The sequence below is a fragment of the Cyrtonyx montezumae genome, unplaced genomic scaffold (genome assembly GCF_038088225.1).
Source record: "Cyrtonyx montezumae isolate F1298 unplaced genomic scaffold, pur_monq_1.0 scaffold_0, whole genome shotgun sequence".
Lineage (NCBI taxonomy): Eukaryota > Metazoa > Chordata > Aves > Galliformes > Odontophoridae > Cyrtonyx > Cyrtonyx montezumae.
The window spans coordinates 32,414,385-32,440,338 of record NW_027071824.1 but is presented as its reverse complement, the minus strand read 5'-3'; the positions used below and the strand labels follow the sequence as shown (position 1 = coordinate 32,440,338).

The window sequence follows — 25,954 nt, the reverse complement described above, 5'->3', positions numbered from 1 at the left end:
GCTTAGCAGGTCTGAGAAGGTCAGCTGCTTTTTAAAGCCTTTCTTGTCTGGATAGCTACCACAAATGTTTGAAGTCCCTTTGAATACTTGGAGTCGCACCAGAAGTATTTCTCAGGACATCATGTGGATGAGGATTTTTTTTTTTTTCTCTGTTGAAAAAAAAAGAAATCCCAAGGGTTGCCATGCAAAGAGCAGAAGTTTCATCCTTTCCCATGCTCAGGAATTTTATTAGTTGTATCCATGCTTTTTGAATACAACCTGTTGTTGCATTCACTTTTCTTTGCTTCCTAATGGTTCTACAGAGATTTCATCACACATTTCTCAAGACAGACAGTTGGCAATCTGTGCCCTGGAAATCTGCACCAGAAAACAGCAACTTCTATCCAACAACAGAATGCATGTACTATTCCTTACACTGTCTTTTAGGGAGGCAAACCCAGCTGCTTCACCAAATTCATGATGCAATGGATGTATTTCTTCTGATCTGTGAACCAGAGGGGCAGATTTGACTGGATTAACATAATTTCTACCAGACCAAAAGTAACATAACCTGTCAAAGGCAGATGTGGGGCTGCAACATTTTGTGGTTGACCAGGTGAGCTCAAAGTGCTGGGTAAGTGTCTCAAAGGCAGATTTCCACCTCATCACTGTACAACTTTCCCTGGGGCTGGGAGCAGGACTGCTTCACATCTGCAGTTCATCAGATGGAAAAGATCATGGAAAATGCAGGGCAAGGCCTTCCTGTTACTGCAACAGCTAGCATGATTTCTTCTCTGAACTTGTGTTTGCTTAAGAGAGGGCAGTATTTGCTCTTCCATTTTGTATTGACTACACTTTGCTACTGTTCATTGAATGAAGGACATTTAGAATACTTCAAAAAGGATTCCAAAAAATCCATCTTTCAAAATCTGTGAAAAAAAAAAATAATCTGCTTTTCTTTAGAGATATGTTAGGGATATATTCTTTAGAGATATGTTAGATATATATTTTGTTCCTAGGTCAGATTCTGCAGTTTTTATTTACATGTGCCTGCACATCATTTCCATGCTCTCTGATGCCACTGAACTAGTGTTTTTTGTGTTCCTTCTGCTGGCTCTGCAGCTGCAGCTCACTAACCAGCCAAGTTAGCAAGAGCTATGCACAGCAAAGGTATCTTGTCATGAGGCAGCCACTAGATCATTGTTTAAAGCATGCAGGGTAATGTCATTTCCATGCAAAACTGTAAAGAAAATAAGATGGCTAAATGGAAAAAAGAATATAAAATTAGTACAAAGAATTGTATGTAAAGTTGTAGGCATTTACAAATAAAAGAGACTTAAAAAAAAAAAAGAGCAAAAGCTGCACAAAAGTTGTTGAGTATCCTCTTCATCACATCTGGATAATCAGACTAAGGCATTGTTTGAAACAGGGGACATAAGCAAATTTCCCATCTTTACTGGCATGCACCACATTTGTCCCATCATTAGACATGATAAACCAATGAGAAAGAGAAAGCAAGGGGTAAAACCACTCTTTGTCATGCAGCTTCTCTTACACATTCATTGCAGTGTGGGATTTTTCAAAGCTGCACATGTGCCGACGGACACTGGCTGGTGGGCGAGAACTCTGGCTGCCTCTTCCTGAAGATTGAAAAGAAAAAGACACCCAGTGAGTGGTTATACACATGTGCACACATGGTGGTTATACCACTCAATAGGGTGCCTGTCCCTGCCCTTCTTCTAGAGTTCATTGTGGTCTTCCCCGTATTTTCTCCTGTACTTCCTTGGGCCAGTCACCTCAACGTCTGTATGCATTAATCCTTGGCTCCAGGGCGGTGTTCTGTAGGATGGATACTCATGGTGTTTGTCCCTGTGTTTTTTGCTGAGCACTGATGTGCTTTACAGACCAGATGACAAGGTCTGCTGTGTATTCAGCTGTCAGTGAGAATTCTCCTCTGGTATTCTCAACATAGCGTGAGATGATGAAAAATGCGTACCTGCCTTTCTCATCTTATCTACAGAAGCATCACCAAAATTTTTTTGGTGTGGTTTTTGATTTACACTCAGCTCCTGTTTTTTCTCCTTATCACTTATTCTCGCAATCTCCTTTTCTAAATGTTTCCTTTGTATTGAATAGGTACTATCTTTCATTATATATGATTTTATTGTGTGTGATTTGTTTTTCTCATTGATACATTGGTCTTTTTGAAGTTGACACAATACAAAGTGTCCTAGCTACACTATCTGCAATGGTAGTTCCAAAAAGTATTGCAGATCACAGCTGTGGACATTAATGTAAAACAGTTTTCACTATATTTTCTCCTCTCCCTTGCCCTATAAAGAGGGTGCAAGCTCTCATTTATCTTCCTCAGTATCAATAAATATATATATATATGTACACAAGCGTGTGCTTTGACAAAAGTGTAAGGTATTTTTGCACATGGGATATATCAATGAATTTCTGCAAAAAAAAAAAAAAAAGAAAGAAAAAAAAAAGTTGTAACTGTATTGCAAATAAAATGCAAATAAAGTTCAACACTTTTTCCCCATCAAACAATTATCGTGCATGCTTGCCAGACTTCTGTTTACCTCAAACAGCAGATTCATGGATGGTATGTGCACACTCTACATACTCATTACAGCTGCTAATGAGCCAAAAAAGCCATTCTTCTCACCACATACTAAAGCACAGGAGCACAGCATGTTGTACACGGAATACATGCATACCCATTTTGGAGAGGTAGATGCCTTGAGATGACTTCTGAACTATTATGAATAAAACACAAATAAGACATACTGCTGAGCAATTTCATAAACCTACTCACTTTTAAGTCTCTAGAATAATTACATTCCTTACCAGGAGTAATGATCTCTCTGAGATTTGAGAATGTAAAGGCTACCATAATTAGAAACTTAGTTACTGTGCTCTCTACACCCTATTGAAGTTACAGAGATTATTAAGCTTCTTATTAAATAGAATATTCAACATTTCTACAGACCTTTTCTTTTCTTCACCTACTCTCAGAATAAGAGCTTTCTACTGTCTGTGCTTGCTTTGTAAAAAGTCATAAATTAGTAGTTTATTCAGTCACAGGAGCTAATTTTACAAAACATGTAGCAACATGTAGTTAATTATATGAGAGGAAAATCAGTTTCTCAGTGTATTCCATGCATGCACAAATGCTGTAGAGGACACACAGCCACAGACAGCCTTGCTCAGAGACCTTGGAAAAGGTGGAAAAGTGCTCTGAACCTGGCCTTTTTTGAGACAGATACACTTTACCAGCTACTCTCCCTCAGCTAGTGCCATATCCTGTTGCTTCTGGCTTCCTTAGCTGCATCCTTTGTTTCCCACCCCATACTTCTTCTTATTGCAGACATTTCCCTGGAATGAGTCCACAGCATTTTGGTCTCCATGCTCCGGGCATCTGTAGATCTTGCTATAAAATCCTCATATGTGAAAAGAAGAAAGAAGTCTGCTTCCTTAGTCCAAAATACCTCCTAACCTTTACTGTGGTTGCAGATGTGCTCCTCAGTCAAAATCAAGAACAGATTACATATATAATAGCATGCAAGCCTCTAAATGCCTTTAAATGCCTCAACCACATCTGCATTCTGTGGGAGATTGCTTTTTAAAGTGCTGCCATGCTCCATTAAAGCAGTGGTTTTCCCTTTATTCAAGGTCAAGTGGGATCCCCATATCATGACATAAAGTATATATGCACTAAAGATAGTAGCTCTAAATCCCAAGATTCACACTTCAATAGAATTTGGATTTATAGTGAATTTTGGACTTATAGAAGCGCATGTGTTAATTTTAATTCAGTGAATTATTCTGCAATTATAAATCCTTGTCAGCTGCATAAGTAATAATTGCTTCTGTAGGATTCAATTTGAAGTACCCTTGTAGGCTCGTCTTGCCTGACTAGTAGTGTGTGGCAATACTGTCTTTACTTTTTTTCATTCCGTTTCTAAATATTTTAGTGTCTTCTCCCTTCTTCCTCCATGTTTTGTAGGCAGCGATGGCATTTCTCACACATTTATGTCATTACCAAAGATTCAGTAGCCTGCCTATCTTCAAAAAATGATGATTAAAGGGCCTTTGAGGAGCCAACATACAAACAGTAAGTTTAATGCCTGCTGAGTCAATGGCACTTTTTGATATCCTGAGCCCAGAGGCAGGATGGATCTGTGTGTTTGAATGAGGAGCTGCCATACCATAATGAAAATGCCTGAATGGCTTTCTGATGAAGTCCTGGGTGCAGTAACAGGGAGCCTGCCTGAGGAAGCAGGGTGGCAGTGCAGGGGGTTCCTGAAGGAAGAGGATTAACTGCCTTACTTTCAGTTCTTTGAAGCAGATAAATATTTCTAGCAAGTTGGTAAGAAATCAGGCTAGGTAACAGAGCTGTTGAAATCTACGGTGAGGAAAATAAAGGGTCTGAGAGAAGAGTCACTCTTGACACTACTTTTTTTCTAATGAGAAATGAATCATAGAGTGAAGTAAACAGCTGTGTCGTAGGAAAGCACAAATTGCTCTCTGTAACATATTCTATTGGAATAGCTGTGAAAAATTCACCTTCTGCCCAGGAATTACTCTCTCTGTCCATCCAGACTCACCAAACAGACTCAAAGTGAATGAATCCGTCCAGCATCCAAGATGATATAAATTCAGGATTCTGTATTGCCTACTGTCTGATGCTACAATCAGAGATCACCCATGCTAGATGTTGCCTGAACTGTAAGAAAGGCTTTCATATTTCCCATAGACAAAAACATATGAAAGCACAGCCTCAGGTTTTATGCAATATAATTTGGAACAACTGAGCATCAATTACATTAGGAAGGCAATGAGACCTTAAGAGAAGTGATGATGGCATCATGATGATACTTAAACTGGCATGATAACCTTGAAACATTCCTTAGTTTTTAAGAATTTGTGTGCAGCCTCTAGCCTCAATGCAGGAAGGGAGAATCCCTGTGCCACTTGTCCTGTGGCACATTAGTGCAGCTCCTGCTCCAACATTCAGCCTGCCTGCCCTCCTCATCCCCAGGGGCAGTTCAGCTATAGTTCAAACCTTCCAGCCTGCTGCTTCCTTTCTTGACCCCCTAGCAGCCTACAGGGTGAATGGGGAAGTATAAGCCCACTGTATGTAGAATCAGATCAGTAAATGCTCAACAGAAAACATCCCAAGTTCTCTCATCTCACTAAATCTAGCCTCTTTCTCAGTAGGAGCGTGTTCAACTTCTGATGTTTGTGTCCTTGAGAGTTCAGGTTTTATGTACAGTGTCATTGCTGGATCAAAAGATATCCTTTAAAAAAAATACAAAAGCAATCCCATTTCCTCAGGCAAAAAGAGGACTTGAATTTCAATACCTTTTGTAGGAGGCAAAATCTGATAGAAGAGTTCTGCAATATATGTCATTAAAGCAATAGATGAAGTCGGGAAGATAGACAGGTTTTCAGTGCAAATTAATTTTTAAAACACAAGGTTAGAAATAATTGCTCTGAGTTTTAACTTAATTATACCAATCAATTGGTCTGTGGCAGTTTTTGGAAAGAAATCATTAATAGCTGCGGAACAGAGAGAGCTGTAAGTAAGAGGGAGCTTATAGGGTCATTTGCCCTTGCCAGGCAGTGAGACATGCAGGTAATTATTACCCACAGAGGACTGCAGAGCAGGAGGGGATCCTGCAGTGTGCTTTATCTGAAGTGTGGGCATCTGCTGAAGAGGACGGAAGGGTCACTGGGCAGTCTCAGCAGGATGCTCAGAGCAACTCAACAGAGCTGCACAGCAGAGACACAGCTAAGGCTGCCCCTGGTGTCACTGCAGGCCAGCACAAGCCAGCTGTGTGCCTGGCAGGACATCTAGCCCTCCCCACTACTCCACCTGCCCCTCCATGCCAGCACAGCCCTTGGTGCCATTGCTCAATGAACTGACAGAGAATAATGGGGACAACTAGTATGGGTCACAACCAACTCTAAAAAAGCAGGGGGAAAAATGAGTTTCCTGCTGCAGTTCACAATAGCCAGGCATTCCTTTCTGTGTAGATGACGGGGGAATGAAGAATAAAGAAGGCTTTTGGTGTCTATTCTGGCTTAGAATAGCTTAAAGCATTTGTGGATTTACAGGCTACGATAGCCCAAAGTAGCCACAGGTAAATCTCTTAGCTGTCCAGGATAGCAGCAGAAGAAATTTTTGAGGTAAGATATAAACTTAAAAGCTGAGCCATGTATATAATTGAGTTCTTTGAGAGTATGAGAAAATAAAGAACAGTTCACTGCCTGGGGAATGCTGATATCCCTGGGTTCATAGGTTCATAGGTACTTCACATCCATTTGAACCCCTGCTACACACCTATGAGCCCAGCCTATGCCCATATAAGCCCCTGAGAACCTTGCAGACCTGCTGGCTTGTCCTTGCACTCACACAGCTTCAACCTGCTGCTGGGTCACAGAGCTGGGGGCAGCTCCCACATGCTTGACCTGCTCACAGGGCTTCTCCTGCATACCCTTCCTCCTCAGTCCTAAGTCTGTTCAAGGTAGATAGAGGTGGGGATCATGCAGGATTTGTGCTCTTTTTTTCTTGTTGGTATTGGTTGATTTGGGGATATTTTGCTGCTGGGCTTCTGGTTATTTATTATTTATTTGTCTGGCTTGGGGGATTTAAGATGCAGATACGTAATGGGCAGTAAGTTCCAGTTTCTGAGCAGTCACTGATCTGGGGATATAAAGATTGTAAGCCAGCCCAAAATGTCTGGACCAAACCATCTGAAATGATCTAGCTTGTGCCATTGAAATAAATAGCCAAAAGATAACTTAAAAAGAACATTTTCTATGGAAGTGGAGTGGAAGTCTTGAAGTAAGACTTGAGGTAAGTAAGAGCTTGAAGTAAGAAAGCAACAAGAGCAGAAACTCTGGGCTATAACACACAGAGGATAAGGAAAGATATACAATTTGCAAACAGTCTGTTAGGTCAAAAGGAGGGGACGTCCCAGCTGGAAGGCAGCTCACGGATGGGCATTTACAATGAGCCTGTGATTCTCTGGGGAAACCTGGGACTGATCAGAGTGAAACTGCAAACAGGAGCAAACCATCGACTAGTGAAAAGCTGCCAGAATCAGATCAGGGGCACTTGTTTTGCTAGAGGTTAAGATCAGCTTTGACATCTCCAGCTGTGATGCTGCAACAGAGCTGAGCTAATCTAACAGCTTGCTGCTGAAAGGGACAACTTGCGTACTGCTCCCCAAACTAGGGATAGTAGGGACAGCCTCCCTGGTGCTGATATCAATGTTTATCTGACCTTGAGGAGACTGAGCTGATGGACAAGCCACCAGACAATTATTCGCTTTTTTTTCTTCTCTTCTGTGAGGTTAATTTTGCAAGATGGAAGGAAGACACATCCTTCACACCGCAAAGGAAGAGCTGCAGAGCAGAGAAGGGGAAACAGCTTAATAAAAGATAGCTGAAGCAATAAACTAGAGATGGTAAATTGTTTATAGTGCAGTTACAAGGATCCTGGAGCTTTTAGTTTTCAAGTGGGCTTTAAAGTGACAAATTGTATGATTACTTCTAGCCTGAACAATTGTTTACTGCTTACAGTAATAATGCATTTTAACCTGTGCTTTTCAGGTGTGGGAAGCTGAGTGCCAGAGCATGTATATGCTTTGAAGAATTAGCTGAGCTGTTATTTCAAAATTAAATGCCCTTTAACAACTCTAATGTGGAGATAGGATGTTCTACTGATACAATTTACTTAGCTTTTGTTTTCAGCCCACATTTAATGTTTCTTAGAGTCCTGTGGGATGCTAAGAGGATATAAACTGTTGTTGGCTGCAATAATTAATAATGCTTTGACGGTAGATCTCTGTCCTGCAGAATTCCAGGCTTGGGACTGGAAACCCCCAGCAAATATCTGGTAATACTAATTCTTGCCCATTTGGAGTTCTGATGATGCCAATCTAATAGCAGGGAGAACATAAAAGAATGTGATCAAATCTCTGCTCTGAATGTGAATGTAGTGCACTTGGGGCAGATAGAAAACTGTATCAAAGGATGGATGAAAAACACATACAACCTTACTGGTGGAAAAAATGAAATCAAGCAGGAAGTGAAGGTTGAGATTTTCAAATTCCTCATGATTCTGTTTACAAACTCTAAAAACACCTGACAGAAATAGAACAACTTTTTGTTCCCTTCCAAGAAATACCCAAACAAACAATCAAAAAAACAACACCACAGTGGGACAGGCATTTAGCAAAGAGTACACCCAGATTTTGGAACAGTGCTCCAGGAGTCAGCCTTGGCTTTACCACACGTCGTAACAAGTACCAATCTCCACATCTCCATCTGTGATCAGTGAAAATAAGGAATGTAAACGTTTTGGATGACATTAAGTGTTGGAGGAGGTCATACAGGAGTTTGTAAATTAATGTGTCTGCATTTTGGGGGCATTTTATGGAAAATGAGCTTCTGCAAGTGGCAAGTGCAGTATTCTGTAATATCTGAAATTCAGATGCTGATAATGATAAGGAAAAAATGTGGTCTCACAAAGGTTGATGCAAGTAGTAGATATTCATACATACTGTTCAGCATATGCAAGCTGAGACTGCTTGGCTTTTGTTTCCAAAGTTTAGTAAAACTCTCTTTTGCCAAAATAACTTGCAGCTCCAAGAGTACAACAGCAGCAGGTCTAACCTGGGCTATCGCTGGTGAGAATTTGTTTCAAAACCATGTCTAGGATAGGGAATAGCCCTGGAGAACATCCTAAATGTATAGAATTATATAATCCTTAAAGTTGGAAGGGACCTTTAAAGGTTACTTAAAGGTCTGCAATGAACAGAGATGCACAGCTAGAACATGTTGATCCACGGCCTGAACACGGCTAGAACACGGCCTGATCCAACCTCTCTTTGAAAGTGTCCAGGGATGGGGTGTCCACCGCATTTCTGTGCAACCTGTTTCCAGTGCCTCACCCCTCTCACTATAAAAGGGATTTCACAGACAACATAAGTCAGGATGGACAGGTTTTTGTGCATAGGTGACAACAGGGATCATCCTGACAAAGTTTCTCTCTAACATGTCAACTGATAAATCAGTGTGTGGGCTTCTTCACATAGCAAAAAAAACGTATGTGCTAGTGTTTTCCACCAAGGACTTTGAATACATTTCTCTAATGAAACATAGAGCAATATATAGATTAACATTATATAATCAGTATTAAAACCTGCTCAGAAGATTTTCCTTCTAATGGTGTGGAAGACCATCAATGCCTGACCAGGGAACTCCATATTTTCCTCATCAGGGGCAGATCATTGTCACTCTCTAGGGTTGTACCTCACCTATGAGTTACAAAGGTTTGCCAAAAATCAGGTGCTCTATCAGCAGCATCTGCAGTTTGGCCTGGAACATTTGATTGTGTGGGGTACCCCTGAGCTAAGGGGTACAGGCAGGCATGTGCATGGTAGACAAGTCAGAATGTGAGATACCTTTCAAGTCAGTGAAAGAGGTGACATAAAAGAGCACTGTCCTCTCTGGGACATGTGTTTATGAGTCCCCAGGCACAAAAAAGGATTAAATAAATTAGCAGCAGTTCTGCATTTCACACTAGCAACTTTGCACTGAATTCTTAGTATGAACTAAGAATATCTTTCAGTCTACATCTTAACTTTAGGGGAAAAAAATAACAATACTGCTTTAACTGTATTTATGTGTGTATAGTGCCTGTGTGTCTTTATATCTTTACCTCATCTAGAGAATATCAAAGAGAGAAAATACATCCTTCGGTGCCTGAATTATTTTTCACCTGTAAATTAGCTCACAACTGTATGAAATCCCAAGGTGCAGAGATCCCCACAGAATAAACACTTACAGAATATCTTGTGTTTATTCGAGTAACTATCTGTACATTAATTATTATGTGCCCATGAAATATCACAGCTCTATTTGCTTCTGCCGAAGGAAGGTGAATAACTGAAGCATGGGGCTGACGCATCACACCTCTGAGAGTATGAAGGAGGTAAAATGCAATCATGACTTAAAAATCTTAAAGTAGCCTCTAACAGACTTTGCATATTAGTTCTTCATTCCACTGCCATTAAAAAAATAAGAAATGCTAAATTAAATAAATGGCAATTACACTTTTTAAAATGCTGTGTCAGAGCTTCCAACTAAATGCCTTTTTTTCCTAAGTATGTTGTTGTGGGAGCTGTACTATGATGTAGGTAATGTAAAGAAATATCCAGGATTTTAAGTACTTAATAGGATGCAGCCCTCAACACTTACATATTTGACACTCCACACAGGAAAAGATTCCTTCCTTATTTTTCTCATAGAGAGAATTCTGATCAAAACAATGCAAGATAATGGTGCTAAACAGATAAATAGCATTTGCTTATACCTACATGCTAAGACAATTGTTTTTATCACTCACTATTGAGTTGGTGCATTTTATAGCATCTTAACAGGATTGTTTTGACAGCAATTCAGAGTAAAAATGCAATAAATAATATACACAAATACAAAAATACAAGGAAATGTAGTAGGTGATCCAGTCAAGCAAGAAATTAAATTACAAATGGTGTTTCTACTCTTGTGTTTTATGCCAAGAAAGATTCCAGCCTTCCTTAGGCTTTCTGCAGTAGTGTTTGCTCCCCTTATGTCAAGAAGCAGAGAAAGTGGTACATAACCATAAAGTTCCCCTCTGACGTGATTGCAGCATTGTGTTTATGTATTGGGATTCATTATAAAAGCTGCATGGTGCTACAGCAGTTCCTCTAAGTAAAACATTTTTATGATTCTGCATCCTGAGAGCAGCAAAAGAGGAGAAGGAGCTTACTTAGAAGCTCTTCATTACTCCTTTGGTTCTTAGCAGGCTGCACTCAGAGACCATTCCTTGGTCCTGTCAAAATCCCCTAGGAGAGCAGAGTAGGGAATAGCCACAGAAAGAAAGTGGAAAAAGTCCAGGAATAGGAGGTGCTGAGAAAGGGAGGAAATGGTGTAAAAACTTAAACATCAGCCCTTTCATCTAAAGAGAGCACCCACAAAACCTGGTGATGAAGAAGAAGCAGAAGAATGGATGAATCCCAGCGTACAGGTACACTGCCCTGTACACTGATTCAATATAATAATAGTATAATATAATTGGGTTTTGTCTGGGGGTGAGAAGGCTATACTCACTGCCCTTACTAAAAGGCTGCATTAGAATCTCACCTCAACATTTCTTTATTTCTTTTCTGTGTAGCATTGGCTACCCTTGATCGCAGAAGGAAAACCAGAGCCTAAACTGTCAGACATCTTGTGCTGCACTGCATTTAAGCTTGTACTTCAGTACAATCATCCCACTAGTATCAGATATTTGATCCTGCTCCCTTATCTTAGGAGTGACATATAATTGGCTATGCATGTGCTGGGATGTTCTTTAGGTGGGATGATTGATAAGGAAAACTTACAGTGACTTGTTCAGCATTTCCCTTTATTCCTCCTTAGAAGGAAAAGATAGATTCTCTGTCTCCATACTGGTTATATCACACAAATACAAGCAGACACACATCTTGGTATATAATTTGGTATGCACATGTCCCATGTCTGTTTTTTAAATGAATATGATTTTTAGTATTTATTAAATCACTAGAAATAATAAGTAAGTTTGGAAGTGACACGTCATACTTACCTATCACCTATTTTATGCTTTTTCAGATGCTTAGGACTGAACTACATCATTTCTATTACACAAGTGTAAATTCAATTTGTGTCACACTATTAGGGATTATTAGATATCTCAAACTTAATGGCCAATGATGTAGTGAGGCTAAAAGATACAGCTGTTAGATTCTTAAGTTGTGAACTCCCTTATTTGGTTTTTCTTTCCAATTCTTTCACATCAATTTTAAGAGTCCCTTTGGAAATATGTAACTGTCTTCTGGGAGCTTTAAATATTCACTTAAATCAATATGCTGACAAGGACTGAACAGCGTGACTGCGTTTGTTAAATTTTCTTATTTGAAATTCACATCACATCTATGAGAGAACAGGATAAGAGCTGCTGCCTGTCACAGTGCTGTTTCCACAAAATCATTAATGTTTTAAGCCTGGTAAATAGCCCAACAAAGCCAGCAAACTCAACAACTGCTGAGAGAGAGATGCTTGGCATTAAAACCTTCAGTCATCCCTGTGAGCATACAAGATGCTTTCCCCAAAGGATACTGCAACCTCAGAAAAGGGCGAAGGACTCAACTGCACACAGAATCTAGATGACCACTGGGAAGGGCTTCAGCAAGCACAGAGGTGGAAGGTAAATTGGACTGGACCAAGTGCAGCATGTTTTCCTCATGACAACTGTGGCACCAGGGAATCAAACCAAAGCTGCCACTTCTGCATCTGCCCAGCAACCTGAGCAGCTGCCCTGTGATATACTCTGTGTGGGATGAAGGGGCAGACCAAGAGCCCTGTGGTCACAATGCCCTGACATGGGGCTGGGGGCCACACAGCCACACATGTACTGCTGTGGAACAGCACTGTGCCCTGCACCTTGCTCCAAAAGTGGGGCCTACACTTCACAAGTTTATTGTGGGGTTATTGAGGAGATCAAGCATACAATGACAAATTAATAACTTAAATATGCAACATAACCTCTTCTTTAATATTTTTTCCCACTATATTTTTTTCCCCTCATTTACTCTTTGCATTATTTGCAACTAGCAGGAGATCACAACCTCTCCAGTGTTTCAAAAGTAAAATAAAATAAATAAAATAAAATAAAGCCTTAGCAGAACATCCATGCAACTGTTAATCTGAAGCTCTTCTTGAAAGTGTGTTCCAGTGTCTGTAATGGTCAAAAAAAAGGGCATGTCATTATTGTGCATGCCACACATGTGAACATGTGTAGTACGTGTGAAGTTTGCCCACCACATCATTTTAATTTTCTACACCGTAAGCTAGTTAGTTAATTTCGTATTAGATTCAGCGATTGTCTCTATCCTTATTTGGATGTGCCACAGGAAGATAAAACTACATCACAGAGTAATCTGTACAATAAATATTTAAGGATAACTCTTACATACTGCAGGCTATGTATTGCAGTTTATGACTGAAGAAAATAGACCACATTGCAGACTTCTTATATAGAGCTTATGTCCTAGAGTTTAGAAATATATTCTCTTTCACAGGAGTAGATACAAAGGATATTGTTAATTCTCCTTTCACTTTCCACTGAACCCATTCCTTTCTTATCTTTTGATGCATTTTAACATTTTGCCTGCACAGCTGTGCCAAATTAAGATTGTTTTTGTTTGATCTGACAGAGGTCAGGACAATACCCATTGTCTTCCTCGCATTAAAAGTTTTTTCTTTTTCTGTTCACACTTCCTTCCCTTACTCTTCTGCCTCCATAACCTCTTACTTAAGATAGCTTATTGACTGCCTGGAGTAGTAACTCAAGAATGAAAAGAGAATACTCCCAGACATCTCCTCCCATGAGGAGGAGAACTCAAGGAGAGGCACTCAAGCTGGATCAGCTGAGAGGATGTAAAAGATCTGCACTGGTATGACTGCAACTGAACATGCTGAACATTTACTCTGTGTTTCTGGAAGCTCCAACTCCTGCCATGCTGCAGAGGACATTTGCTTCCTCCCACAAGCACAAACACAGTGAAACAAAATGTCCTACCCTCTGATTATAGTTAGGCTAAGATTGACCTTGCAGTTGGTCTGTGGGAGGCCTTGAAATGTAAGGAGGTGAAGTACAAAAGCCTTTTTGGATTCTCAGTAGTCAAGTGAAGTGAGTCACAGTAAAACATGGCATGCCAGCACAGCTTCCTCAAGACAACATGGCAACTCAGGATGTCAGTTCAAAGAGAAAGAGTAACTTAAGAATACCTGAAGATAATTTTGTAACTGTCAGGGCAAAAAAAAAAAAAAAAAAAACCCCAAAAAAACAGGTGGTTCCCTAAGCCCTGGTAAGGATTTCAGGTAGCTGAGAAATTTGAATCCCAGCTAAATGCCGCAGTCCACATGGAGAACGGATGAAGATCAGGAACAGAATGTCAGGGACAATGTACTTGAGGACGTTGGGTTGCCTGACTCCTTTTACTGGAGAAAAATACACCTTTTGAGAGATCTTTGTCCCAAGCCACTGTCTGGCTACTGATTAGAGAGCAACCTAGAGGCATGGACAGACAAAATGTCAAAAAAATAAGTATATAGATAACAAGTATGTGCTTAGAAATATTTAATAACAGTCATCTATTTTCCAGTGCTGCCACTTGAAGGAAAAATAATTGAATGCAGATATATTAAAGTTAGAAGGGGACATATGGTTCAAACGTTAATATGAAGTCCTGGCTACCCAGTGAGTCTTTGCTATCTGACTTTCCCATCAACTCAAATTTTGCCAAATCCTTACTTATTCTGATTTGGAATGCACTCAAATTTTGTCCAGACCTGAACTCTTAATCAAAAATTTTAAATAACTTACACATGAAAAGCAAAGCAATCACTTGCCATTGATACAAAACTTGCAGCTAACTACTTGCAGAGAACTTATGCCATTTACCCACTAGCAACAAGTATGGGAAAGAGGTAAGTTAAGCTGCATGTCTCAAGATGTACCTGAAGTGCATGTATGGACTATAGACTAAGCAATGTAAGAGATCCTGCTCCAGCCTCCTTTATGCTGAACAATGTCCATTTGAAGCAATGGCTAGAGAAAGCCAGAGAGTCCCGAAGATCAGCATCACTGGTTAATTTTTCTACATGTAGACCAGAAGGAAACACCACTTCCCTGGTGAGATATGTTGCAGAAGAGTGCTGGAGGCAGTTACAGCGAAGATGTGCACAGCCAATTGTGAGCTGCACCAGATAGGCAGGGCTGCATTCCTCCTCAGTCCTTCCTCTTACAAATCTGCCCTTGTTTCTTTACAGGAGTGCTGCTCTTCGGTATGACTGACCTTCACAGACCAAAGTAGCATTCATGGTCAGTGATTAACAATTGCAGCAAGATCCACATCAGAAAGTTACAGTCTCACAGCTGGAAAAGAGATGAAAAAGACTCTCCTAAAAAATGCTGCTATGTCATCATCCTGTAACAGGCAGGATGGATTTTGTAATGTCACCAAGCAGCACTCTCCAGCAATAAATGCCCCCAACCAGCTCCAATAAAAGCAGCAGAGATCAGTCTATCTCTTCTGATGGAGCTGTTCCATTTTTAATAAATATTTAAATATTCATTTGACAAGAGGAAGAGACTGACAGTATCTTAATACTGAAGACAGTCACAAGGGATCTCTCAGACCCAGATTCAGATTGTCTCACAGAATAATACAGAATATTTCTCTAGGGTTTATGTCATGACTTTTCTCTCTTTTCCAGGACATATTGCTGGTCAATAATGGAGAGAAATGGGGAGACTTGCCATGGAACAGTTCATGGTGCAGCTATAGGACATTCACTTGTGTTAAGAAAAAAATGCTCTTAAGTGAATATCAGTCCTAGTGACTGCTGTGGTAAAATTCCCTCACAGTTTCTAACTTCTTCATTCCTTTGTGGGGAAAAAGCAGTCTTTCTGGCACAAGGAGCATTCTTCCTGTCAAAATCCAATTCTCTGAAACATTTTAAGGGGACAGAATTTTCTTATGGAAAATGTACCCCACTGGAAATTTCCCAACCAGCTCTGCTTAAAACAGTGCTGTCTGTAACTGCTCACAATTCAGCTCAACCAAATAAGAGAGAGTTCATACCCTCACTATTGCAGACAGCATCTTCAGAGGGCCACAGATTAAGAAAGGCAACATGCTTTCTTATGTAAGTGAAGACCAGTATTACTGAACATCTTCATTGGAACTGTGTTGGTAGTTCAGCTGAGACAGCCATTTTTCAAAAGGATATTCTGACTTCTTTATCAGTGTCAGACACAGCGGGAGGTCTTCTATTGACTAATAGATCCTACGTTAATAGAATTCCCTGGTTAATTCTTCTGCTTCACTTTAGGAAGGAAAAAGGAAAAGCCAGTTGGTTTGCTATGCTTCCAAAATTACACTAGTTAAGTTAACAGCATAATACTGAAGGAAAGAGCAAGGTTTAGATCAGTTTGACTTGCCACTCACATTCCCTGCATGCCACTCAGAGAAACCTACAGATTCTGAAGAGATGGAACTTAACTGAATTCAGTTCTGTCAGGAAACTTAGAAATGTGGACTCCACTGTTTCTTTATTATCATGATTTCTTTTTAGTTGTGAAAAAAAAATCAAAAAACTAAGTTCAGGTCTAGCCCTGTTGTGCTTTTTTAAATATGAAAATAGGATAAGATAAGAAAAAGTATAAACATTCAGATCACTGCTCACAGGGAAATGTTTGAAGCAGCATTTATCTCTTTCTCTCTGCGCCAATTTGGTTGTTTTTAATTTTTAGCAAGAGGAATAACAAGCTTTACAGATATAAATGCAAACTCACATTCACCATTAGTGCATCTTTTCACACAAACATTGGGTTTGGGAACATGGACATGTTTACACTGCTGCTGATTACGAGACTTGCTCATAATTCTGAATATTAAGTAGCGCATAGGAATATTATGAAGAATGCTATTGGATAGCAATCAACTGAAGTGTCACAAAATACTACCTTACAAACTAATGTTCAGCTTTCAGCATTCACACACAAACCCCAGTGGCCTCAGGCAACTACATGTGATTTAAAACCACTCAAACACAGATTTCTGGTCTCTTTTCCTTAAAAGCAGCACTTGCACCTCAGTTTGGAGAGTAATGCAGAGCAGCTGTTCATAGGGGTTTGAGTACCTTCTTACATTCAGGAAGAGGTAGAAGATGAATTTGGAAGCTTGTTACTCTGACACTGCCTGACCTGTCTTGGTGGTAGAGTGAGTTGTATACAGGGCTACCTTTAGAGCAGCAGAGAAAAAGAAAAGCAACATGTCAACATCCATCAGAAATTTAGACCTAAAGGATCATTTCTAACTTTTCTGCTACATGTGAGATGAAAAAACATTACATACCTTACTACTCAGCAAAATACGATCAACTGAGTTAGGATGGCAAAGAGAGGGACATGTAATACAGAGAGACGTGTACCTGCAGTCAAGCACTTACTTTGGATTTCCAGCCCCTGGTTTCTTTCTCCGGAATATGTTGAGGAAAGTGTTGGACTTGCAAGGTGCCTTGCCATCCCCGACATGCATACGCACCACATCTGAGGTGGTGAAGGCACTGCGGACATTCCTCTCGGGCTTGGCTATGATGATGTACATCTTAGGAGTGAACATGCACCCCAGGGCCACTGTCACACTCAGGCTCACTGCAAAACAAGTGGTGATGATCTTGTAGTTGCTCCCAAAATAGATAGGCACAAAGGCCAGCCAGATGATACAAGTGGTATACATGGTGAATGCAATGTACTTGGCCTCATTGAAATTGGCAGGCACATTGCGAGTCTTGAAGGCATAGTAAGTACAGCTCATGATGAGGAGTCCATTGTAGCCCACGGGAGCCACGACACCCAAGTTGCTGGTGTTGCAGATAAGGTAAACTTCCTTAATGCTGGGGTAGGAGAGGATGGGCATCGGGGGCTCCAGGATGATCAGCGTGACCACCAGTGTCAACTGCACACTGATCAAAATGGAGGCAATGACCACTTGGGCCCACGCACTCATGAAGCGTGGCTTGCGGGTACAAATCTTCTTTTTGCTGCCTGCCAGAATGCGTGCAATGCGGTTGGTTTTGGTCACAAGGGCAGAATAGCACATGGCAGAAGAGAGACCCACCAGAAGGCGCTGGAGGTAGCAAGATATCGTGGTGGGTTTAGCGATAAGGGTGAAAGGGCAGACATAACCTAGAAAGATGCCAGCAAGGATTATGTAGCAGAGCTCCCGGCTGGAAGATTTGACAACAGGAGTGTCCCTGTAGAGCACAAAGATAAGGGTGACAAACATGGTGACCAGGATCCCCAGGCAGGAAAAGACCACAGCCACAATAGATTCTATATTGCTCCACTGAAGGTATTTTACAGGAATGCGTTCACAGCCTGCAGTGTACAGAAAAGAAACAGAGTGTTAGAAAGTTATCAGCTTCAAGAGAGAACTTTTATTCCTGGCTTTCAATAAAATCCAAACATTAGCTTTTGCCTATATGTCATGGATTATTAAGACCACTTTACAAATGAGTGAACCACAACACGGGAAAGATTAGATGAAATATTTTCAAAAAATAGCCATAAATTCTGAGTCAAACCTTGGCTTATGATGCTACAAAGAGAAAAGAGATTTACAGAATTTCTTCTAATTTTCACTGTAAACATGCTGACAAGCCTAGCATCAAAAGCAGAGCTGGGAACAGATCACAGACACACAGCACCATCACTTCATTTCAGCAGGCACAGGATTACTACAAATCAGAGTGGCAACTTTTAATCTCCCCATGTTAATTTAATCTTTATCAAAGTATGAATAAAGACATGGTACATATTTCTGAGGGTAATTTTATAAGAAAAAATAAAGTTTTTTTTTTTTACTCTGCCTCATTGTTGAGTCTTACTAAGATCCTGAAACTGTTAAGAGAAAAGCCACACTCAGCCTTTTCCTTATCAATATGATGCGTATCTGCAGAAATCATCTTGTATGAATTAAAAGCTTCTGAGACTCAGAACTCTTCTCAATCTAGGTTCATCTTCCACATGATGACCAATATGTATATATATACATATATATACATATTATCAACGATACTCTTAACAAAATGTGAAGTCATCCCTTTTAAATGCAAAATAAGTAAGTTGAGGTACAGATCAGGGCTGAGCTAACAAAATTTTGTTGTGACATCATTGTTTGAAATTAAAAAAAAAAAGTGTTTAGTTGAAATTATAAAAAAGACAAAAAAGACTAAAAGAGTCAGCCTGAGGCAATGTCCTGACATAGAAAATTTCTGCACAAACTTTTAATGTCTTCCAATGTCATTTGAACTGAAAAAAAAAAGCCTTAATATTCTGAACTCCTTGTATCTAAAATTACTGGTCTGACTTAAATACAGGTAATGCTGCATCACCTGAACATCATGAAGAACAATAAGAATGATGGTGCGTGCATCAGAAGGTCATATTTTATAAAGGAAAGGAATTTTGCTCAGGCTTCATGCAGGTGAGGAGAGACTGTTTTTCCAATCAGTATTTTTATGGTGAAGTGTTATCATGGAAGAGGTATTTACTGGAAGTAGGAGCCTCTGGCTACTGACTGCAGCTGCCCAGAGCAAGAATTGGCTCTCAGTTTGATGTAAAAGTGAACTGTCTGTTCTTTGATTAATACATGCAAAGCTCTTTCCTTTAACAAGAAGAGTGTCTGTGGTTGCTGGAAGGCTTACATTTTAATATGTACTTAGCAATGTAAGCCACACTCATTCTGTCTTAAACAATGTGTCCAGAGTCGTAGCGCTGATTCAGCATGTAGGTAAGTATATTGATTGCTTTAAGCTTATCCTGTGCAAGGTTTTAGAATCCTGTTTTGTTATATCAGTGCAGATCCTGTGCACCAACAAGCCCCAAGAGCCACATATGCTACAAAGATTGCAAAAAAAAAGTGCCTTCACTGCTTATATCAGCAAATAGTCACTGGTTGTCAGCATCTGTGAAGGTGGATCATTTGCCAGCTAGGAGACAGTGGGCTCAGTAAGCATGTTGAGATGGGGGGGAATACTCAGGAAATAGTATACTTACAGATTATATATATATATATATATATAAAGAAAAAAAATTAAAAGTAGATAATCAGTAGCAAAGGCTTCACAGTTAAAAGTTTATAGTAAAAAGCTATTGGGTAGTTTTCATCTATTAATGAATGTCCCTGCAGTTTAACCATGAATCATTTCTTTGAGTAGAAAGCTAATCGATGTTCATCTTTTCTGGTTTTTTATTTTATTTTACTTTTTAAAATTATATTCATACTGCAAAACCAATACAATTCTCCAAGTTGTTTTCAGAGGTCATTAATACATCCCAGGTGATTCATTTCATAGTAGCTCTATAAAACTTTCTTTCCTATCTTGTTTTACTGCTCATTAAAGATGAAGAAAACTGGGTTTACTAGCTTGATATTCACTGTTATTATACAGCTTATGATACTGTAAAGGATGGCTCTTCTTGGCAGATCATAAGGTACTACTGTTAGTGACCATTTGTCGGGTTAGGTTAAATGTAAAATTTGTATCATTTATGCCTGCTGACTCGCTTCACTGACCATGTTTTTAGGGGAAGTAAACTAAAAAATATATTTTGTATTTAAAAATAATTTTTAATGTCAGGAAAGGAATGCTGAGTGCATAGATTGGTTTCAAATGGAAAGAACCAGCACCTTGAAAAGTGTGTCTTGGGAAAGAGGTTAGCATGCAATTAGTGTTTCCTAAAAGGTCTAGTAATTTCAAAGTCTATCCATAATGGAAAATTGTGAATAAAACTGCATACATGTTTAGCATTTATGATTTAAGGCAAAGGGAAAAACAATCTGGAATGCGAGATGTTAATGTCTGTGTTTAGAAGCTACAGTGACTGGCAGGGTATTAAAACAACACACAAAAAAAATTACAGAAACATATTCGGGAAAAAAACTAGAAAGAAAAAAAAAAATCAAATTAAAAGGTCCCAGTGGAGACTTCAGCAAAGCCCAAAAGCCAGAGTTTATCTAGTTCGATTTCCCTTTGCTAAATGGTAGGATACTAATAGTTTCTCTTCAAACTTCATAATTTCTATTGCAATTCAAGTAAATGATGACAGGTTAAAAATAATATTTCCCCTCAATAAGATAGAATGAAGAAGCTGTACAGAAGCGATCTGCCATTTTGAAGTTCTCTAGGAAATCAGCCAATGCCTAAGCCATCATCTGACTGATGCTGCTGCAATTTTAGGACAGCAGGAGCCCAGTCTCCTTGCTGAGAAAAAACACAAATCAGCAGGTCACTTACCGATTTCATTAAAAGTTAATAGATTGCAACGTGCCCCTGAGATTTTTTTCCAGCACTCATGTTTTCTTCAACTCTTTTCAGCAGTGCCTGCCATTTTGACATGCCCCCTTTTGAGCTATTTTGGGCAGCTGGTAGCACTGAGCCATATTCACTCAAGTGCACATTGATCTCTCACCAAGTTCTTGTTCTGCCTTATTGATTAAAAAGAAGCTCAAGTTTTCTTCCCTGAATAGTAGATACAAACAGTTCTGCAAATCTCAAAGACTAACAGAGTGAGGTTCTGTATGGAAATCTGCTTTAACACTAGCAGACATACGTGTCCTAAACAGTGCTGTTGAATTTGACCTTTTATGGTAATCAACATACAGAACTCTATATGCTGTAGATACTCTAGTGTTCAGAAAAACAAGATCTGCAACTGTGACCCTTAAAGAAGGTATTTCATAAGGATTCCTCTTCCTGCAATCCATTTACATGAAACTTGAAAGAAGAGCATGATCACTGAGATCCTGACAAATCTTGCTGAAAGAGGTTCAGTTGCACATCACACTAAGAGAGGGAGAGGGACTATTTGAGTGAGAGTTGCAGGATATAAATGCACACATATCTGGGACATGATCGTATCTTATTTTCCATTTAAACAAACTAATACTCAAACAAACAAACAAACAAACATAAACAAACAAAAAAAAAAAGGAAAAAAAAGAAACTTTACAAGATAGGCAATGGCTCAAATTTTCCTGTGTTTTTTTTAGTGTGTATGCGTGTGTGTATGTGTGTGATTTATAATGCATTTTTAGCTGGAGAAGTGGCCAGCTTTCCCTCCCAGAAGAAACCCCCTGAAAGTTCACTTGACTTCACTGAATTTCCTTAACATTATTTTGCCTATGAGTTTAGTTCTGCAGCAACATCTAGGTGCCACCTAGTTATATTAAAGTACAGTGATGTGATAAGTTGTATGGCTGCTCTTCAGCTACACAGTCAGATAGTTTCTTTGACTATGACACCCTTGTAATGAAAATCTGCAGATGCAACATGGGGTAAGATCTTTGCAAAGCAGCATCCAAGGTGAAGGTGGTACTTTTCATGGCATCACATCTATTTCTTTGAAGTAATGGTTACTGCAGAGCTCAGAGCAGGTGTGGGCAGTTTATCTTAATGGGTACAAAATAAGAGAAAGATGCTATAGCATACAATTCACTCAAAGCGTATGCACTAGGAAGACAAATTCTCACTCTCCTTTTCCAAATTTTCCCTTTCTTTTTTTCTGTCTTACTTAGGATTATGTAGATGTTCCCTTTAGTGGTGGGTGCAGAGAGAATGATATTTACACTAAAGGAAATTCTGATAGTTACTGAAAGCCCAGAAATTCCAAATAAAGTATTACTAATTGCATGATAGAATGAGCAGAAAGCATATCAAGTCAATCTAACAATGATGCTCTGAGCTCTTGTGATTATTGCTGCTAAAATAGCAGCAAATTCTGCTACATTCATTAGTATTTTTAGCAGCTTTATTAATGCTTATGTTAACTGAAAGGGGAGCACAGACAGTGTAAGTCATTTTGCCTTGGTACAAATTTCACTGTCTTTATTGTCACTGCTGTTGTACTGAGCCAAACAGTATAGCACATTTCAACCTAACCTTCACTAAGATATGTGTTTAAGTTTTTTCTTTTAACATCTTTGCATGTTAACACCTTACTCCTCAACACACACCATTGTTATTGTATCCTGTCAAATGAGAATCTATTTAGAGGGACACTTCCCTACCTGTCAGTTCAGCATTCGGCCACCAGCCAAGTTCACAGGCTTTACAAGTGAATTCATCCTGAACAAATTCATTCTCTTTGCAAGCAGTGCAAATCCAGCAGCAGCTCACTTCTCCTTTCCTGATCACCTGTAATGCAAAACATACCCTCAGCAATGATCCTCTGTAAGACAGCACAAAACTTGCCAAAGTAAATGGATACTGCCTTCATTGTTTAAAATATGACAGGATTTCTGCATATGGGAAATTCCAAATAACGGGGAAATATTCCTGATTTTGTAGCTGCCTCTCTGTAATAAAAATTATGTTCAAGGATAATCTCTTAGGATAATTTCATTTTGTTTTAGGTTGATATTTTTTTTTGTTTGTTTGTCTTTCCTGAGTTGAAAGTATAAAACCATTTTTCATTTTGATACAGTGGCACAGTGTTACATTTCCAATCGAACTTGATAAGAGGACTAACCTGGGAGATGGTTGAGGTCAGGACAAACCATCCAGCCCACAATTAATATCTACTACTGCATAGTAAAAAGCAGTAAACAAGTCAAAGGTTAGAACAAAGAGTGATTCATGCATTTACATATATAGTATTATTATACATATGCATAGATACAAGCACAGACACTCAAATTCTAATTTACAGTGAAGTCTCTTTGGGGCTCATCACATCAGTGTAGATAGAAATTAAAATATGAGCAAATTAAAAATTAAACTAAAAAAGTATGCATTGTGTTCTAGTAGAAAATAAAATCAGTATGTGGTGACCAAGGGCATAGTCCAGAACAGCTCTTTTGGAGACAAATGTCCCTGAAAACTGTATCTTTCTCTCATATGAATACTGCTAACTGCAATGACCTGATGTCGAAAATTGTTCCATCTTGTCTGCTAGTTTCCATATGTGGGGGATGCAAGATAGGTTAAGGATATCTTGAGCTCCAACAAAGATTCTGTCTCTGTCAGAAAGGAGGAATCCAGCCTTCAACCCAGGATCTTTGTATCCATCAATTTGCAGAGTTAAATGAAATAGAAGATTTTGCTTTATTGAATGATGGGCTTTTTTGTGTGTGTTTGTGTTTTTTTTCATTTCTTACAAAGATATAACATTTCCTCCTGCATTCTATGGAAATTGTCCAATAGATTTCAACGGGAGCTGAAGCTGGCATTCTGTGTGTATGTTGTTTACATATATACATATACACAAACTGTACGATCTCAAAAACAGAGAAAGGAGGGCAGTTAAATACCATTACTGCTTTCCCCCCAGGTGTGATGGAGTATTTCACTAATACTTTGCCAAATAGTCAATCATCAATTGCTTATAGTAGCAATATACAATTTAAAAGCTGCAAATACGCCTATTGTATGAAATTAAAAATTAAAAAAACATTTCTAAGGTGGTATTTCTGAATGGGCTTCTTGCTGTTTTATACTTACAGAAACCATAATATTGTGATAGTGGTAGAACATGTCTTTATGTCATCCACACATGGCAGGTGGCAAAATATTTGTTGCATGACTCAAATGTTACTGTTTGTGATTTCATTTTTGTTTCCATACCTCCTGTTGCAAACACGAGGTACAAACAGAGTTTTTTTGTTTATTTTTTTAATTTATTTATTTTTTCTTGTAGATGTTATTGTTGAAACAAAACACTGGATTCACACTGGTTACATTATTTTAAGGATTGGCCTTCAAGTGAATTCCAACCACAGACCAACAGACCATTGTAGGCAATGACTAAGTGAAAATTTTGTCCTTTCTCATACAAGGTGAAATTTAATTCCAATCTTGTCATCCTGGAAGATTCTGTGTCACTACAGTGGCAGTTTTAGAAAACCTGAGCCTTTTTATGGGTCTGTAAGAGTAAAATGTTGATCTGTTTTTCTGTACTTTTGGTTTTCTCATAGAAGATGAAGCTCTAACTTACACGTCCTTTGTCTTGAAAGATGATTGCATGCGTTTAGTGAAAGAGCACTGCCAGGTAATTCACATTTTTATGGCAGAAAGAGTCTAACACACCTTAATCTGCCCCTTCAAGCAAGGCTCACTGCACACTGATCGGACCATTCCACTCTTGTTCATCTGAATCCTGTAGTCATCAATGTTGAGGACACCCTCGTGCCAAGTTCCAATGAGGACATAGTCATAGCGGTTGGGCTCTATGTACTGCAGGTTCATAATGTCATACCTTCAAAGGAAAAAATAGAAAGAATGTCACTGTCCTGCAACATGAAGGATCAAATTTTACTGTGGACTATAGTTTCCCAGAAACACTGAATACTTCAGGATTTGCAGTATCACAGAATCACAGAATGGCCTGAGTTGTAAGGGACCTCAAGGATCATGAATCTCCAGCCCCCCTGCCACAGGCAGGGCCACCAACCTCCCCATTTAATATTAGACCAGGCAGCCCAGGGCCCATTCAATCTGGCCTTGAACACCTCTAGGGATGGGACATCCACAACCTCTCTGGGCAGCCTGTTCCAGCAGTAGAATCACAGCAAATAACATCTCGGATTGCCATGTTATTATTTGTTGCCTGTCCCATTTACAGAGAACTGCAGGTAAAAGAACTGTGAGCCCAGGAAGAACTATACACCAAAGACAGTAAACTGCTAAAAATTCACATGTAAGCACTGTTTGGATGAGGCATTGTTCAGCCATTTTTCAGAGTCTTTAACACTGAGTTGTTGGATACACACAAGCTGCCTGCAGTATAGCTCCTGTTGTAAACCCTGAAGTAAAAGTACTCTAACTAAACTAGTAGGTCATACCTTAACTACAGGCACCAGTTGCATTATCCAGATCAGTGAGATTGATGTGAAAAGTTTGAAACCCTGCCACAATATTAACTTCCTTCCCATAGGCAAGTAAGACAGAACTTCCAAAGGCTAATATAAAGGAAACATAAAACTGCTGCAAAAAGCACTCTGGTTCCCTGTCTCCATCATTGCCCCTTATTTGTTAGGCCTAATGTGTGTGCATACCATTTACTTCTAAGTGTTCAGTTTCTTCTTTTACTCACAGAATATGGTTTGTGCAAAGCAATGATTAATTGTAGTAATTTCATAATAGGAAATAAGCAAGAATGTGAGAATGAGTAGTGAAGAGAGCACAGGCAGGAAGAACCACAAAAGAGGATGAACCAACCGGATGGTCTCTGAAGATGAGAGTTAGGTGGAAGGTATGCATGAGAGAGGAAAAAAAGAGCTGCAAACCAGAAATCAGCATTTTCTGTTTTACAAATCTGGTA

General features: G+C 39.3%; 1 protein-coding gene across 1 annotated transcript in view; it reads right to left on the bottom strand.

The window, feature by feature from the left end:
* GRM1 (glutamate metabotropic receptor 1) overlaps positions 1-25,954 on the bottom strand; it is a 173,502-nt gene that overhangs the window by 9,444 nt on the left and 138,104 nt on the right. The window contains exons 5-7 of the mRNA XM_065731770.1: positions 24,721-24,889; positions 22,704-22,830; positions 17,080-18,010 (exon numbers count right to left, since the gene is read on the bottom strand). Coding sequence (XP_065587842.1) covers positions 17,080-18,010; positions 22,704-22,830; positions 24,721-24,889 — 1,227 coding nt within the window. The remainder of the gene's footprint in view (positions 1-17,079; positions 18,011-22,703; positions 22,831-24,720; positions 24,890-25,954) is intronic.